The 15,093-nt window shown below is 35.2% G+C and overlaps 2 protein-coding genes across 2 annotated transcripts; one reads left to right on the top strand and one right to left on the bottom strand.

Annotated features, from left to right (window-relative positions):
• Positions 1-646: 646 nt before the first annotated feature.
• Positions 647-10,604, top strand: LOC106152195 (uncharacterized). Its single transcript, XM_013525697.2, has 12 exons — positions 647-809; positions 1,994-2,030; positions 2,202-2,266; positions 2,440-2,532; positions 2,831-2,964; positions 5,281-5,445; positions 5,977-6,581; positions 6,816-7,043; positions 7,193-7,309; positions 7,515-7,729; positions 7,977-8,159; positions 8,486-10,604. Exons 1-12 carry the CDS (start codon positions 675-677, stop codon positions 8,777-8,779), a joined length of 2,271 nt encoding a protein of 756 aa, XP_013381151.2. The 5' UTR covers positions 647-674; the 3' UTR covers positions 8,780-10,604.
• Positions 10,605-11,631: 1,027 nt separating this feature from the next.
• LOC106152180 (uncharacterized) lies at positions 11,632-15,089 on the bottom strand. Its single transcript, XM_087007253.1, has 2 exons — positions 14,847-15,089; positions 11,632-12,063 (listed from the first exon to the last, which is right to left on the bottom strand). The coding sequence occupies exons 1-2, from the start codon at positions 14,969-14,971 to the stop codon at positions 11,913-11,915; spliced, it is 276 nt and encodes a 91-aa protein (XP_086863379.1). The 5' UTR covers positions 14,972-15,089; the 3' UTR covers positions 11,632-11,912.
• Positions 15,090-15,093: the final 4 nt, after the last annotated feature.

Raw genomic sequence — 15,093 nt, 5'->3', positions numbered from 1 at the left:
TGTGAATGGTTCTTACAGGTGTACTCAGCTTCTATGTAGCAATGCCACGGAAACAAACAAGAACAAATAGCAAAGGTAACAGCTTTTTGTAAACGCGTCCAATGCCAGTCACTGGAAACGTGTAGCAACGGTATGGTACATACTGTAAATGATTTGTAAATGTTTATAAAACAAATTTTATACACGTATATTAAAAGAAATAATGGTATGTCTGTGGCCCAGATTTAAGCGCTGTTTTAGTGTCATTTTCGGCTAAGAATTAAAAAGTTTAAAATACACAGCAATGTTTGGAAACAAAATTGTTTGTTGTTATAAGACAAATCTACCCCCTTTCATATGAAAGCACCCCCATTGTAATCCAACACATAGGAATATTTTGACAGACTTTCAAAGCACATCACCCACTGCTGTTACTCAGTATCGTGGACGTGCAGAAATATAAATATGAAAATGAAAGTCTCCACAAGACAGACAAGCCATCAACGTCAGCAGTTAGTGTGGTGAATAAGTCTCTTGAAGTAGTTGAAAACATATGCAAGAGAAAATATTTATATAATATTCTTCCTTGGAACTGAAACTCACCAGCAAAAATATGATATTTACCGAGAGAAAGGTATTATGTTGGTTGTGTCTTGGATATAAACGAAAGGTGGCAGCACTTATCATTCAGTTCAATGAAAATGGCGGATAGGAGACGAAGGCGTAGTGATGAATCTTCTCATTCAGAGTCAGAAGCCAGCGCAGACGAAGCCACGGAAATACCCACACTTCAGAAGAATAAAAAAGAATTAAGAAAAGATTCAGAATGTGTAAGACGCATTTTATAGAGTTAAATGTTATTAATCAGCAAAGAAGAAAACTAAGGAGTGCTACTTACATTTAGTAATCATGACAACACGTGCCTACTAAGTAACTAAGACTGGAGTTAATTCCATAATTGCTTGAATTTCAACTTGAACCAAAGTTGATCGCAACATTCACATATTTGTATTGGAATCAAAACCCCAATAACCTGGCGTGAAAACCACTAGAAGGCTAAAAGGAAATATTTATTATGAAATGTTTGTCATTGATTTTGCACCCATAATTTTGCTTAAGTACTGCAACTAAGGTTAATGTCTTACATGTACCTCTACCCTGAACTTACTACAGGTAAAAATAACTCTAAGAATGCTTGGCTAAAAATAAGTTATGAAAAAAAAAAAACCAGTAAAGTTCCAATGGTGTTCCCTGCCCATTTGCTTGGAAAACTATAAATTTTGATCATTGCCCTTTTGTATCAATTCATTCTCCAGTGTAATAATGCCGCAGTTATGTTCTCTTCGCTTTTTACATTTAAGTGTGATTTTCAGTGTTCATAAATTCTATCTATGGTTTTCAAGTAAATTCAATTTTGCAATTTACTTACATATTTTCTAAATGATCTCAGTTCTCATTATATTTGAAAAGGTTTCTTGTAAAAACATCTTAAATCATGATGTCAACTGCCAAACAAATTTATTTGAAAAGCAAAGACATTCATCAAAATCACAACAACTGATTTAGAAAAAGATCATTGAAAATCACAGAATTATAAGATTGGGAGGCATGCTGAATAAACCCAGATGATAATCTATATCCATTTTTTCCAGACGTGACAGAACTACTAAATTTTGATTTTCTTTGTGGAGGCTTATTTGTCTTAGTATCAACATCTCATTTCAAACAAAAGAGAAGTTATGAGTGAAAATTGCATGCGGAAATGGTAGTTCTGTCCCATTTCTGAAAAAAAAGGAAAATCATTTTTATTTAACTGGTTCATTAATTGATATAAAAGGACTAACTAATTGATACACTTCAAAGCAACTGTTTAGGGCACGATGAACTGCTTCTTGATTTTCTAAGTTAATTGTGCTATGATGCCTTACTTTCATAATTATCAATTATTAAAGCTGCAGAAAGGATAACTGCTTCAAATAGCATACTTATGTTTTTTATAAATTTTGCATTTCAGTTAAGTGAAGGAGAAGGTGTAGAAGTTACTGGAGAAGGTAATTTATATTTTGTACACTCAGTTCTCAGCATTGATTGACATTCATCATCTGACTTGTGGAAACATTTACTCACTTAAACTTTTTTCTTTTTTTTTTTTTTTTTTTTTTTTTGAATACATTCTCAATGCAGTTGTTTACCTCTTTAATGACTTGACAACTTTTTTGTAGGAGAAGATTCGGAATATGAAAGTGCAGAAGAAGATCAAGACGAAGAGGAGGATGAAGAAGAAGAGGTTTTTCTATTTCTTTTTTTTTTAGTAAACTTCTTAAATTATTTAGATGATAAAGAAATATTTCTTACACGTGATCTGACATAACATATGCCACACATATTTGCTGTTCAGTAATTTATCACATATTTAGTGTGTGATTGTTGTTACATATAAAATATGTTAATTTATGCCAGGATGAAGAAGAGTATGATGACGAGGACAGTGTGATAATTGAAGATGAAGATGGGGAGGAGCTTGGAGAAGAGCGACAGAGTGGAGATGGGGAGGTTTGTTTAACATAAAAAGGACCCTGAACCACTAGTATCAGTTACTTTCAGGATTTATGTTCTTGGTGTTTTTTTTTTCTATTTGGCAAGCTAAATTCCTTTACCATTTTTTTATATTAAACTCCCATGTAAAATTGGAGAATATTCTTCATAACCCCTTTTTTTCTAATTTTTGAATATATGAAAAAGAAATGGTTGCAAGTATTAAACAGTTTCTAATTTCTTGCTACCAAGTTTCTCAGAGAAAGAAAATTTCCTTCCAAGTGAGTTAATTTGTCTTCATATTTCCTTGTCTCAGGAACAACCAGCATCTTCCAGAGAGCTTGATGATGATGAGGACCGCAAAAATCCAGCATTTGTTCCTAGAAAGGGTAATTTCTATGAGCATGATAGCAGGATGGGGTCAGAGGAGATCAAGGAAGAAGAAGACAGGTAGAGTAGATGATGAGTCAAGTTGTTAGAATATCATGTGCATTCTGCTAATTGTACCACCAGCGTTAGCGCTGGCGGTACACATGGTTTCGGTCCCGTCCGGATCGTTCCGCCGGATGGCTACCGTTACCGCTTCTCCTCCTAGACGGTAAGGGCCCCCGTACCCATCTCATGGATTTAGGTCACCTATAATCTCAACTCGTTCCACGTAAAATTTGGGCTTTGTCGGTATTGGGGTCTGGGTGTGGCACTCATTGCAATGCACCCTTGTCTAAAAATGGCAAAATTAAATGCTAATTATCTACCCTACGGAAGGAGTTATGGGAAAAATTTCTATAGACGGCTTTCCAAAAGTCATATGTGTAGATTTCAAATATACCCTTGGATTTGACCTTTGACCTTTACTTCAAGGTCAAATGGGCCAAAATTTTCAAAAAAATGAAATTTTTTACGAAAAAAAATTTTTTTGCCCTGTTATTCAGACACCACACAGACTTAACCAATAATATTATTGGAAAGTGTTACCCTTCAGGTCATCTTTCATCTCCATGAATTTGGGGTCAATCGGTGCATTTTCACGGGAGTAGCGGCCATAAGATACCGAAACTGAAAACTGTCTCTAATTCGGGAACCGTTAATGCTAGAGACCCATTCTTTTTTGCATTTTGTAGAGCATGTAAAGCCCAACACTGGAGGTGGTCTCCGTTTTTTTGTATTCCATACGGTTTTCGAGTTACGCTGTATCAAAAAGTACATATTGGTGGTAAAAGCAAAATGTGCAGTACGGTAATGGATAATAAATTTTGAACTCTGGAAAAATAAAACATAAGGCTTGGCAAAGCAGACAACTTGTGTTCAAAAATGACATTATTTCATCAAATTTGAACTTCTGAAACTTCAGAGCACCTCCTATTTCAAGAATTTTGACCAAAATGACATTTTCTTTATTTTAATTATTTTTTTCTGTACGAAATTTAAGGCACATTATGGTAACTCCAAAATTATAACATTTAGTCCCTTATATCTCCAAAACTGGCAGAGATAGGTCCATAGTTACTATTGAACTTGAAAAGGAAGTCATATACTGGCAATCTAAATGTGACCTTAAAATTGACCTTTGACCTACTTTACACCATGAACTGAATTTTGCAAATTTTGCTTTCCTTTTATCTCCAAAACTGGCTGAGATAGGTCCTTAGTTACTATTGAACTTGAATAGGAAGTCATATACTGGCAATCTAAATGTGACCTCAAAATTGACCTTTGACCTACTTTTCACCATAAAATGAATTTTGCAAATTTTGCTTCCCTTTTATCTCCAAAACTGGCAGAGATAGGTCCATAGTTACTATTGAACTTGAATAGGAAGTCATATACTGGCAATCTAAATGTGACCTTGAAATTGACCTTTGACCTACTTTTCACCATGAACTGAACTTTGCAAAATTTGCTTCCCTTTTATCTCCAAAACTGGCAGAGATAGGTCCATAGTTACTATTGAACTTGAATAGGAAGTCATATACTGGCAATCTAAATGTGACCTTAAAATTGACCTTTGACCTACTTTTCACCATGAACTGAACTTTGCAAATTTTTCTGCCCTTTTATCTCCAAAACTGGCAGAGATAGGTCCATAGTTACTATTGAACTTGAATAGGAAGTCATATACTGGCAATCTAAGTGTGACCTTGAAATTGACCTTTGACCTACTTTTTATCAAGAACTGAACTCTGCTAATTTCTTTCTCTTTTAACTTCAAACTTGACAGAGATAGGTCCATAGTTACTCTTGAACTTGAATAGGAAGTCATATACTGGCAATTTACTGTGACCTTGAAATTGACCCTTGACCTACCTTACGAAGAACTTAAATTTGATTGTACCATATATATTTTTTGCAATAGTTTAAAAATTCTTGTTGATTGCATTTTTACAGCTTGTCAAGCACAAAACTGGTGGCTGTGTCCCTTATTTTGTGTATGTTGGGGTCTATACGAATGCGCTTGCTCCAGCTGGTGGTACAATATTCGGAGGCGGTATCGCCTCTCTGATCCTCTAGTTATGTAAGGTTTCAGCTGCTTGTATTCTTTTTTTTAAGCAGTTATCTTGATATATCTTGATATATATGTATACATTTATAATAAAATCCATTTACTGCCTTCTGTGTAATGTTTACAAGAACTTTTCTTAGAAAATCATTGAAATTATGTTAAAGTGTACAAAATATTAGAAGTTTAAGAATAAAAAGAAAAAGAACTATGTTCTATAGATCTGATTGGCAGGTATAAAAGATATATTTTTTGTTTCGTGTTTTCAGGCCAAAGAAGACATTATGGAAAGATGAGGGCAAATGGCTACATGACAAATTTTATGATGATATGCAGGCTCCAAAAAGCAAAGAAGAAATCATTGCCATGTATGGATATGACATAAGGGCCTATGATAAGCCCCCTGAAGCTCCCAGGAGATTTAATAGCTCAAGGTACAAATGTCTCAACATTATGTTCAATTGTGTGCTCAACTCTCATTTGCTACTGCTTCTGAAATAACCGACTTTCACTCTGGAGAGTCTGGGGTGAGTCTCTAGGAATCTGTTCCTGGTTTGTGTTTCATAATAGCAAGTGAATTAGGTTACAAATGTCCTTTTGTCACCAACTGGTATTTTACAGTGCAGATATGTTTTGATGTCACTCAGACATCTTCAGTCTGCACTGATGTCACTAGGTGTTACTTGGTGACCTCATTGGTTGTGTCCCCCAGTTTATATAGGGAAGACAGTGTTACATCAATAAGAGACAAATGTAGATGCTTTCTCCCACTGTTGTTTGTGACAAAATACCATTTGTGATTTTCTTTAACAAGCTAATGAACTTGTTGCTTTAATTAGCAAGAACATTGTAAAACCCTTTTAGTTAAATTGTTTTAGTCATTTAAAAAGTGACAAGACCTTGTTCTTAATTTTTTGATTTAATGATTTTTTAATCCCTTAACAGCATGTCAAATTTTATTCAAGGGATGGAGGCTACAGGAAGAGAAATACAAAGCTTAGTGATTTTGTGAATGAAGAAGACATGCCAAGGCAGAGACGTGGTCCACCACGTGGGCGTGGTGGGCGTGGCAGGGGGCGTGGCAGAGGGGAACGTAGAAGACCAGAAGATTCTGGTTGGCGAGAATCAAGGACATACAGTGACTTACAGAATAACACTCAAGGAAGAAGTAATGAATTTAAAAATCCTCCTGTCCCTCAGAGACAGTGGACTAATGCAAATTTCAGGAAAAGTAATCGAGATCAGAATTATGATCAGGATAATAATACTGAAAATAGCAACAACAACTCGGAACCTTCCCCTAGGAAAGAATATCAAGATGTTCAGCGCCCAGATATCAGAATTGAATTGAAAGAAGATTCTAGGAAAGTTATGGCCCAAAGTGACAACAGAACGAGCACTGTGTCCAGCTCTGAAGGAGGAGGGGGTAGTGATAGGAAGTCTTATGCAAGGGACAGGAGGTTTAAGGGAGGGGCAGGCCATACAAGGTCTCAGGATAGTTCAAGTTCTGCAATCGAGCAAGGCATGGAACAACTTTCAGTCACAGAGGAGCAAAATAAACCAAAGCAAGGTATTTTTTTTGGGTGAAAACACTCCAAAGTTATAGCTTTCTTTTCAATTTTACTTGTATCAGTGAACATTACATGTGAAATCATTTATGTAATATAGAAATGTAATAACTGGAGCTGAGTAAGGTGTAATACAAAATCAGTCAAAAAATTAAACATGCAGTATACATAGACTTGAGATTGGAAAACTATCAATTAAAAAGTAAACGAGTGGTTAAACTTTTTTCGCCTTTTAGGAGGCCCACTTCAGCAACAAGCCCCTTCCCCAGGGAATGCCCAAAACAAGGGAAATTGGTCTGCTGCAGGTGGACGGGGAGGATTCCCTGCCCCGCCAAAAGTGGATGCATCACAAAACCGTCCCAAGAGATACTCCTCTCAGAGGCAGAGGAATATGCCGGAGTCCAGCTATCAGGAAGGTGGAGGAGAACAGGGCCAGCAGTTTTATAACACTAGCCCTCAGAGTGGTAGGTTGGAGTATCTGTAAACAATGGCTAAAATGGAAAAAGAAATTACAGGAGTTTTTTTGTAGATCAAGTAAGTCTATATGTCAGGGTTTAGGTTTGAATCTTTATTGTTTCTTCCTTGCTCTGATAACTTTTTGATATTTGTGTAGGTTATCAGCCTCCCTCCACTCATGGTGGTAACATGTATCCTGAACCAAGGGCGCCACTTCCACGTCACCAAGTACCACAGCATGTTGTACGGCCGCAGGTGGCATATACCATACCAGGTACAGGACAACTTTTTCTTTAAAGAATATGCACATAAAGGCATTATGTAGAGTGATTATGGGAGATGGTTCTTGGAATTCAAAGAAAAATTAATTTTAAAAAGCTGTTGTTCGGGTCAGGAAACTTGGCACTGTAGATGCCCTTTTTTTATTATATTTTAAACATTTTGTATTTGATATATGGTTCTACTGCTACCATTTGCAGGCCCCACACCTCAAATCCAGAGCCCTCCTCGTTTGCTGACCCCTCCTGTGGCTACCATGGCAACAGGTCTGTCAACCCAGTCCTTAATGCAGCCAGCTTTCATTCAGCAGGGAGTGGTGAACTTTGCTGGACCACCACCGCCCCACTACCAAATAGCAGGGCACATCCCACTCCAAGGATTCCCGTCTCCACCTGCACCCCCACAACAAGCACCAGTAAGTGATTTCAGTTTCGTTAACATGTACTTAGCTGTTGCTAATTTGTGCACTTTTTTTTATATTCAAAGAAAAATTGGGTTACTTTTGTGTAGCAGAAGACGATAGGGGTGATCCTGTTGGAAGAAATCTTTGAGAATAAAATTCAAAAGAATCAGACCCATAAAAGATAAGCCATAGCATCTTACTATGAAATGTTGTAGTCTACACTTAGTGTTGATTGGCATGTATTGCCTGATATTTTTAGGTTCCTCAGCAAGAGTTATATACAGCAGGGGGCGTCACTTACTATAATCCTGAATCTCAGCAGCCTGTCACCCCCAGGCGCAGTGGCACCATCTACTACAATCCTGAGGTTCAACAGCAACACAGTCTGAACAGGTCACCTGTCCGTAGACCCAAGGTGCCCTTACCTATCATACATCCAGAGGTACATGGCTTTAATAAAAACTAGTCAAATACTAACTGATTTAAGTCTTCTTTCAGTTATTTATTTATTTTTTTTTTTTTAGAGAATCATAAATATACGCAGCAGGTTTGTGGTGTTTGATTTGTTGCAGACAGCCAAAATAGAAGATTGTGAAAACATTTATATTTTCATTTTTATACAGATTTTTAAAAAAGCTTGAGCATGTGGGTTTTATTTCCTTAAGTTTTCAGTTTGTTTAGTTTAAGAAAGAAAATACATTATCTATAAGTGATAAAAGACTTTCACTCAACTGAAATGAAAAATGAGATTTTATGTTCTGTGTTCAGGAACTGAGTAAGTCTGGAGAGGATGTAGAGCAGCATGAATATGAAAATGCCGAGTACGAAGACTTCAGTCAAACAGACGAGGTTACAGATGGCAGTGAATACCCAAATGAACAGGCATTGCAACAGCAAGAACAGGGAAGTTTAAGCAGCAATATGCAAGATGAAAAAACATCGGACCTTACCAGTCATCACCTGGGTGATGATGATAATAAACAGCCTGTTGACTGTGAAGGTGAACAAGAGCAAACAGAAAAGGTTATAAAATCAGAGGAAAATACTCAGGAGACAGATTAGACACCTCTAGGTTGTTTTCCCCCCATTACCAGAGAGTAATGAAAACATGCAGAGGATTATTATTCGAAGTGTGATAAAAAGCAAGATGTGGTCAAGCTTACATTATAAACAACTTATGTCTTGGTTAAAAAAAAACATTTTAAGGTCACAAGGTGCACAGTAATTATGCACTAGTTGCTTTATTTTGCAAAAATTTGAGATCAGTTTTTTTTTTGTTTTTTTGTTTTTTTTCTACTCACCACAAAGAACTTTGGGATCCTGTTTCCATCTTCAAAAATGAATTTTTGAAGATTTGTCACAAGCAGGGCGTCAAGTTCCTATTTCTTTTTTCTTAATTTTGGAGATATTTTTATTTTTTCCCTTAAAAACCTCTGATCATTTTCCTACTTTAATGTTAACAAAATAATTAGCCATTTCTTACTGATTAAAAAAAAAGTAAGATAATGGAGAATATGCTGGAAAATAGCTTGTGGATACCTTTGTAGATGTTTAACTGTTAAGCTGGTTACAGCTTGTAAATACTTGTTTGTAAGCTGTAGCATGTGCTTACAAGCTAGAATAAAATGCTTGTTGTTGCAGTGGTATTGTATGTTTTACTTCAAGGTAATAAAGACGTGGTGAACTGGATGTCTTAAGGGTTGTTGGGAGACCATTTTTGTTTCCTATTTTTGCTATCCTTTAGCAATAAAAGGTTTATTTTTTAATCCTTTATTTCTTACTTTCTGAAGGTTTTATTTTACTTGACGCTCTGCATCTCAAAAATGACAACAATACGTAATATTCCAAGTAATGCTTCTGTGGCTGCCAGTGTGTGATATATGCTTCATGAGATGATACTATGTGTTCTTTACATAAAGAATATTTTTCTTGTTAACATGCATGTAATTACTATTAATGAATATTGGTGGTGAATTATGTAGATAATGGATCTTTTATATAGTTCCATAGATTTTAGTTTGGTTGAAAAGGATAATGGCTTTGGATTTCAAAATTGGATGAAAGAACTTTAATGTAACACATGGCTTGTTTTGCCAATTTAAATATCACTTCTTTTATGAAATCACCTGAACTACCTTCTATTCCCCTCTTAAAGAAGTATTTTCTTTTTGTGTTTGGACAATCCCTTTAGTTTCCACAGCTTGGAACTGTAGAAGTAAATTTTTCATTGAGATGATAGATATTTTAAATTTCAGATGTTTTTGCTATTGACACTGTTTTATATTTATATGACAGCTATCAGATTTGTGGAAGTTTGCATGGAAGAAGCTATGTATTTAAATTCCTTGGATTTGCATTTTTGGACAAAAATGTTTTGAGTAAAACCAAATGTGAATGCCTTATCTGTGTGACACTAAGGCATTGGAATTGTGTTAGTGATGCTAGGAATCTGGAAGTGTAAGACAAAGTAAGGTCCTTGCCTTCTTCAGCTTAGCTATGGCTAAGGTAGGGAAAGAGGCAATTCTTGTGGTTTGGCTTAGTGTGAATGTATTCTTGGCAGTTCACATTTTCATAATTTTTTGAAGATGTGTTTAAGCAACTAAAATATTAGTACTTAATTGAATAAATTTGAAGTATTTGAGTGCATTCATACATTGGTAAGTCTAAATGATATTCCTTCCAAATGGTATATGAAAATTTCTTAAAAGAAATACTGTAAAGGCAAGCCTTTTCTATTGCATTTTGTTGTTGGATTTATAAATTAAGTGATAAATAAGGAATGTTTTTTTTTTATTGTACTGAGACGACTGCACACAAATGTAATTGTTTCGCTGAAACTATTCCCCTTATTTCTTTATATTACAAATAAAAAAAGGTTTAAAGCATATGAGGTTGTGTTGCAAATTTAACACAATTGTTTTTTGCCCACTCATTGTGTGCCCAAACGGTCCATGCAAAAACCCCTTTTGTAACAGCTTCATCATTATATTTAGGAAAAGCACAGTTAAGGGTACCTTATCTGAGATTTGCTATTTTCTTAAAAGAGAAAATTTTACTCTTTTCACAAACCATTGCTTGGATTCCACATTTTATACCATTTTTAATTAAATTTAGTTTGAAATGTTTCATTTATAGCACAAGAAAGCAGAAAATATCTTATAATATAATTTTTCAGGAAATATGAACAATGCCCTTTGTATCTTTAAGCTATATTATTTGAAACTATATGGTGGCATTCGGTTTGGTTTAGAGGAAAATGTTTGACTTCATGAGGATATCCAAGCATTAAAATGTCTTCAAAATATCTATTCTTTAATCAAAGACCATTTCATTTCAAAAATTTTTTCATCATTTCAGTCTGCCAATATATATTATAATGCTTAATTGCTTATCATTCACAAAATACACTTCACTCAAGTCTTTGATTTAAAAAAAATTTTAACTTAGGTGTGGGGCTTATTTTTTCACCACTTGGTCCAGGGTTTGTGCAGGGAAACTAAGAACAAATTTAAGGACTTTTGAGGCTGTAATTCACATGCTTTTCAAGGAATTCATGAAAGCAAATGAGAGCAACACATCAATGTTGAAACATTAAAAGAATACAATTAAATGTTGTTCAAAAAGGGTATTCTCCCCTTCTGATAGTTATTGTCTACATTCAGGTTAAAATGACAAGATTTGAAATAATTTCTGACAAATTGCTTAGTGATCAAATTCAAATGCTTTTCAAGGCTAATTGCAATTCCAAATACTTCTCAAGGTCACAAGCCGACTTCAAGACGGCTAAATCCAAGCACTATTTAAGGCTGTATGAACCCTGTGGTACTGTAGATCTTCAGCTAGCATTGATGATGAGTATGATGTATCACTTTCATTACTGAACAAATTCCCTTTGAAACAAAATAAAACATAAGTTCTTTTTAACAAAACATTTTATTATTTAACAATTCCAGTTTATACATCAAACAAGTCATACAATGATTAACTTCATGGGCAACATAATCCTGTAACTTTCCTCCATGCATTGTTCTACAATCTACATGTGTCCTTCTGCTTATCTGTTGTATCCGATTTCACACTTTGTGATATAATCTACAAGAACATAGTTACCATGGTGATTTCCACATACCACATCAAGCATATTTCCAATGAATGTATTGGACAAAGCGTGACATTTCTTAAGTTTTCATAAAGCTTAGTGATGGTCATCATGTGACTTCCTGAATCCCAAATATTCCTGAGTTTTTATGAACGCTGTCGTTAGAACACAACCCAGCAAAATAGGAACAGCCATGTGCCATCTCATTGGAGAGTGTTTCGCTTTGTGATATCGCCATATCTCATTTCTGAAAGCAAACAAAGCATTCTGCAATTAACTCTTACTAAAAAATTGGTTGAGAGATTGATAAACAGATTGAGAGAGAGAAAGAGGCACAAGGGTACTTTTAGATCCACAAAACAAATAGCTAGTAAAACACAAAAAAAGTGCTGACCTCTACCAAGGCATGGCCATTCTCGTTATTATTTTTTAATTACCTCAACCATGGAGGTTATGTTTTTGGTTCCATTAGTTTGTTCGTTTGTCTGTTTGCAATATCCAACAGACAGACAGTCTAACAAAAAAGCAAATGGAACCAAAGACATAACCTCCTTGGTAGAGGTTATAAAGACATGTTCAATTAAAGCAGTTGTCACTTGAGACAGGCTAACTGCTGCTTTCTTCACATCATATTTATCTTATTACATGTATTTTGCAGTCTTCCCCCAGGCCACCCACGCTTGGCTGTCACATTGATCAATTATAATAAAACCTTAAAACCACAGATATAAGCAACTTAAGAATGCCACTCTATAAGTCTAACATATTAAAACAAGGCAGCAAAGCTGTCAAATGTACAGACAAAAAGCAGGAAATAACAAAATAGGCTACTGTCAATTCTGATGCAAAAGTACATTATGTTAAACTGCAAATTCAACATCAAATTTTATTTATGCTCAACAGGTAATACCAATGTAAGTAAAATGTGTAACAAGCATAAGGCTTCAGGCCCATGGGAGTTCAAGTTCACACTTTGAAAAAGTAAAACTTCCAGAAAAAGAAGTCAATTAGACTGCTTTTCCAACTCGAGCTGCATTTTAGTCCTGTGTTTCTTTTTTAAAAGTTTGGCAATCATAAGTAATATGGTTTTCCCATGATGGTCATCATGGCAGCAATACCCAGAATTGTGTTTTCTTCTATTTTGATGCAATATTTCATAATGCTTAACATCATAAAGACCATCAGTTTTTAATAATACAATATACATATCGTGGATTTTCAGAAAATGTGACTAGCATGGGTCTTCAAGCCCAAGGCGGTTCTAAGTTACACCTTGAAATTGCCAATATGTGAAAAAATCAATTTTCACAAAAAAACTGATTAACTGCCAGAAAAATTTACCAAACAGACTGCATTGCCTAATGAAACTGTATTTTAGTCCCATGTTTCTCTCCTGTAAGAGAACAGTAAGTGACATGGTTTTCCTTAAATGGTCATCAAGGGAGCAGTGTCTAAAATAGGGGTTTCTTCAAATTTTGATGCAATATTACATAATGTTTAACAGGATAATAACCATCAATTTTTAATAATAAAATATTAGTATCATGGATATTCAGAAAATGTGACTGGCAAAGGTCTTCAGGCCCATGGAACTTCAAAGTCACACCTTGAAAATGCCAAAATGTAGACAAGACAGCACTGTTCTGAAATGCATTTTTTTTTTCATTTTTAACACTTTTTTAACATAAAACAAAATTAACAGTTTACTGCCATTTTTATATGATCAACTAAGAAAGTTGATGAGATGTGAAAAATATCAATAGAACAGTGTCAAATGTTCAATTTCCTCCATTCTGAGTTTCTGAGCATAGTGAATGATTGAATCTTACAAACTGCAATGATATGAGTTTATTTCCATTTTTGACACTTTATTACACAATACACGATAACAAGTTTACCATCATTTTTACATAATCAACTAACAATGTTGTAAAGATGCAGGAAATGTCAAACAAACACTTTTACATATCTTATTAATTAAATAATGAGACTGTTAACATGCCTAAGAATTGAATCCGAGGAAATGTGAAAAATCAGCATAACTTATAAAATAATGGCCCGATTATGCTGATTTTCGAACTTGACCTGCGTTTTAGTAAGATTGATTACTCCTGTGAGTTTCATGACAACAGGCCTATGGGTTTTTCTTGAAATATGTTAACAGTGTTGCATATATGCTGAAAAGTGAAAAAACAGCATAACTACTAAAATGGTGGCCCGATCATGCCGATTTTCAAACTTGACCTGCGTTTTAGTAAGATTGATTACTCCTGTGAGTTTCATGACAACAGGCCTATCGGTTTTCTTTGAAATGTGTTAACAGTGTTGCATATATGCTGAAAAGTAAAAAAACAGCATAAATTCTACAATAATGGCCCGATCATGCTGATTTTCGAACTTGACCTGCATTTGATGAATATTCATCAGCTCTGTAAATATAAAGCCACATAGTAAAACTGTCTTCCACTTATGGTGTTAACGCTGAAAGTGCACGGCGACGGCGACATCGACGGCGACATGAACGGCGACGACAGACGCAGGTGATGGCAATATGTACAGACACATCTGTGTCTGTACATAAAAAAATACTAAAAAATAGTTGAGTATTTTCAATCAAATTTCATAAAATCGCCTCATAAAATCGATTTAAATAGCTAACTCAAATCCCATCAGCTTCATCCTTAGAACCCATGCTGGTCTTAAGATCAATCCAAAAATACTGGACCAATGCCCTGGATTTTATTTGCAAAAACCTGACCCAAATGATGATTCAAATATGATTATAGGTTTCCTAAAACCTTTCACTTACTGAATTCATGATGTATTCTTGTCTTAAGAACAAAACGAAGTGAAGTGATGAAGCCTTCAAGGTGACAGTGCATTATCTCACATTTAAATGCCCTATGCTACACCATCCCATTCTTCATTTTTAAATCCCACTTGAACATTAGTAGATATCCCACAAAGATGCTTACGAAGTGATCGCTGCTCAGAGAAAGGAGCAATTACTCCTTTACCTGTTAACATTACCTGACCCATGGATCTTTCAAACCCATTTTTGCAAGTCTTGCCTCGTGGGCTTGTAGTTCCTTTATACCATGGTCTGCTTTATATCTTCGGTAATCCGGAACCTCGGGTGTCGCAGATCCACCCATAGCTGTCAATTGCTTTTACAATGACGCTGACCACTTTTTACCGTGGTTGTATCAACGAGATGAGATGCGTTAGTCAACACAAAATGGCCGTGTAGCTTCTGCGCATATTTTCATGACGTCAT

Source organism: Lingula anatina, chromosome 2, assembly GCF_051362555.1.
Source record: "Lingula anatina isolate TDL-2025a chromosome 2, LinAna3.0, whole genome shotgun sequence".
Taxonomy (NCBI): domain Eukaryota; kingdom Metazoa; phylum Brachiopoda; class Lingulata; order Lingulida; family Lingulidae; genus Lingula; species Lingula anatina.
Note: the sequence above shows the minus strand (reverse complement) of the source record. Positions and strands in the feature narration are given on the sequence as shown.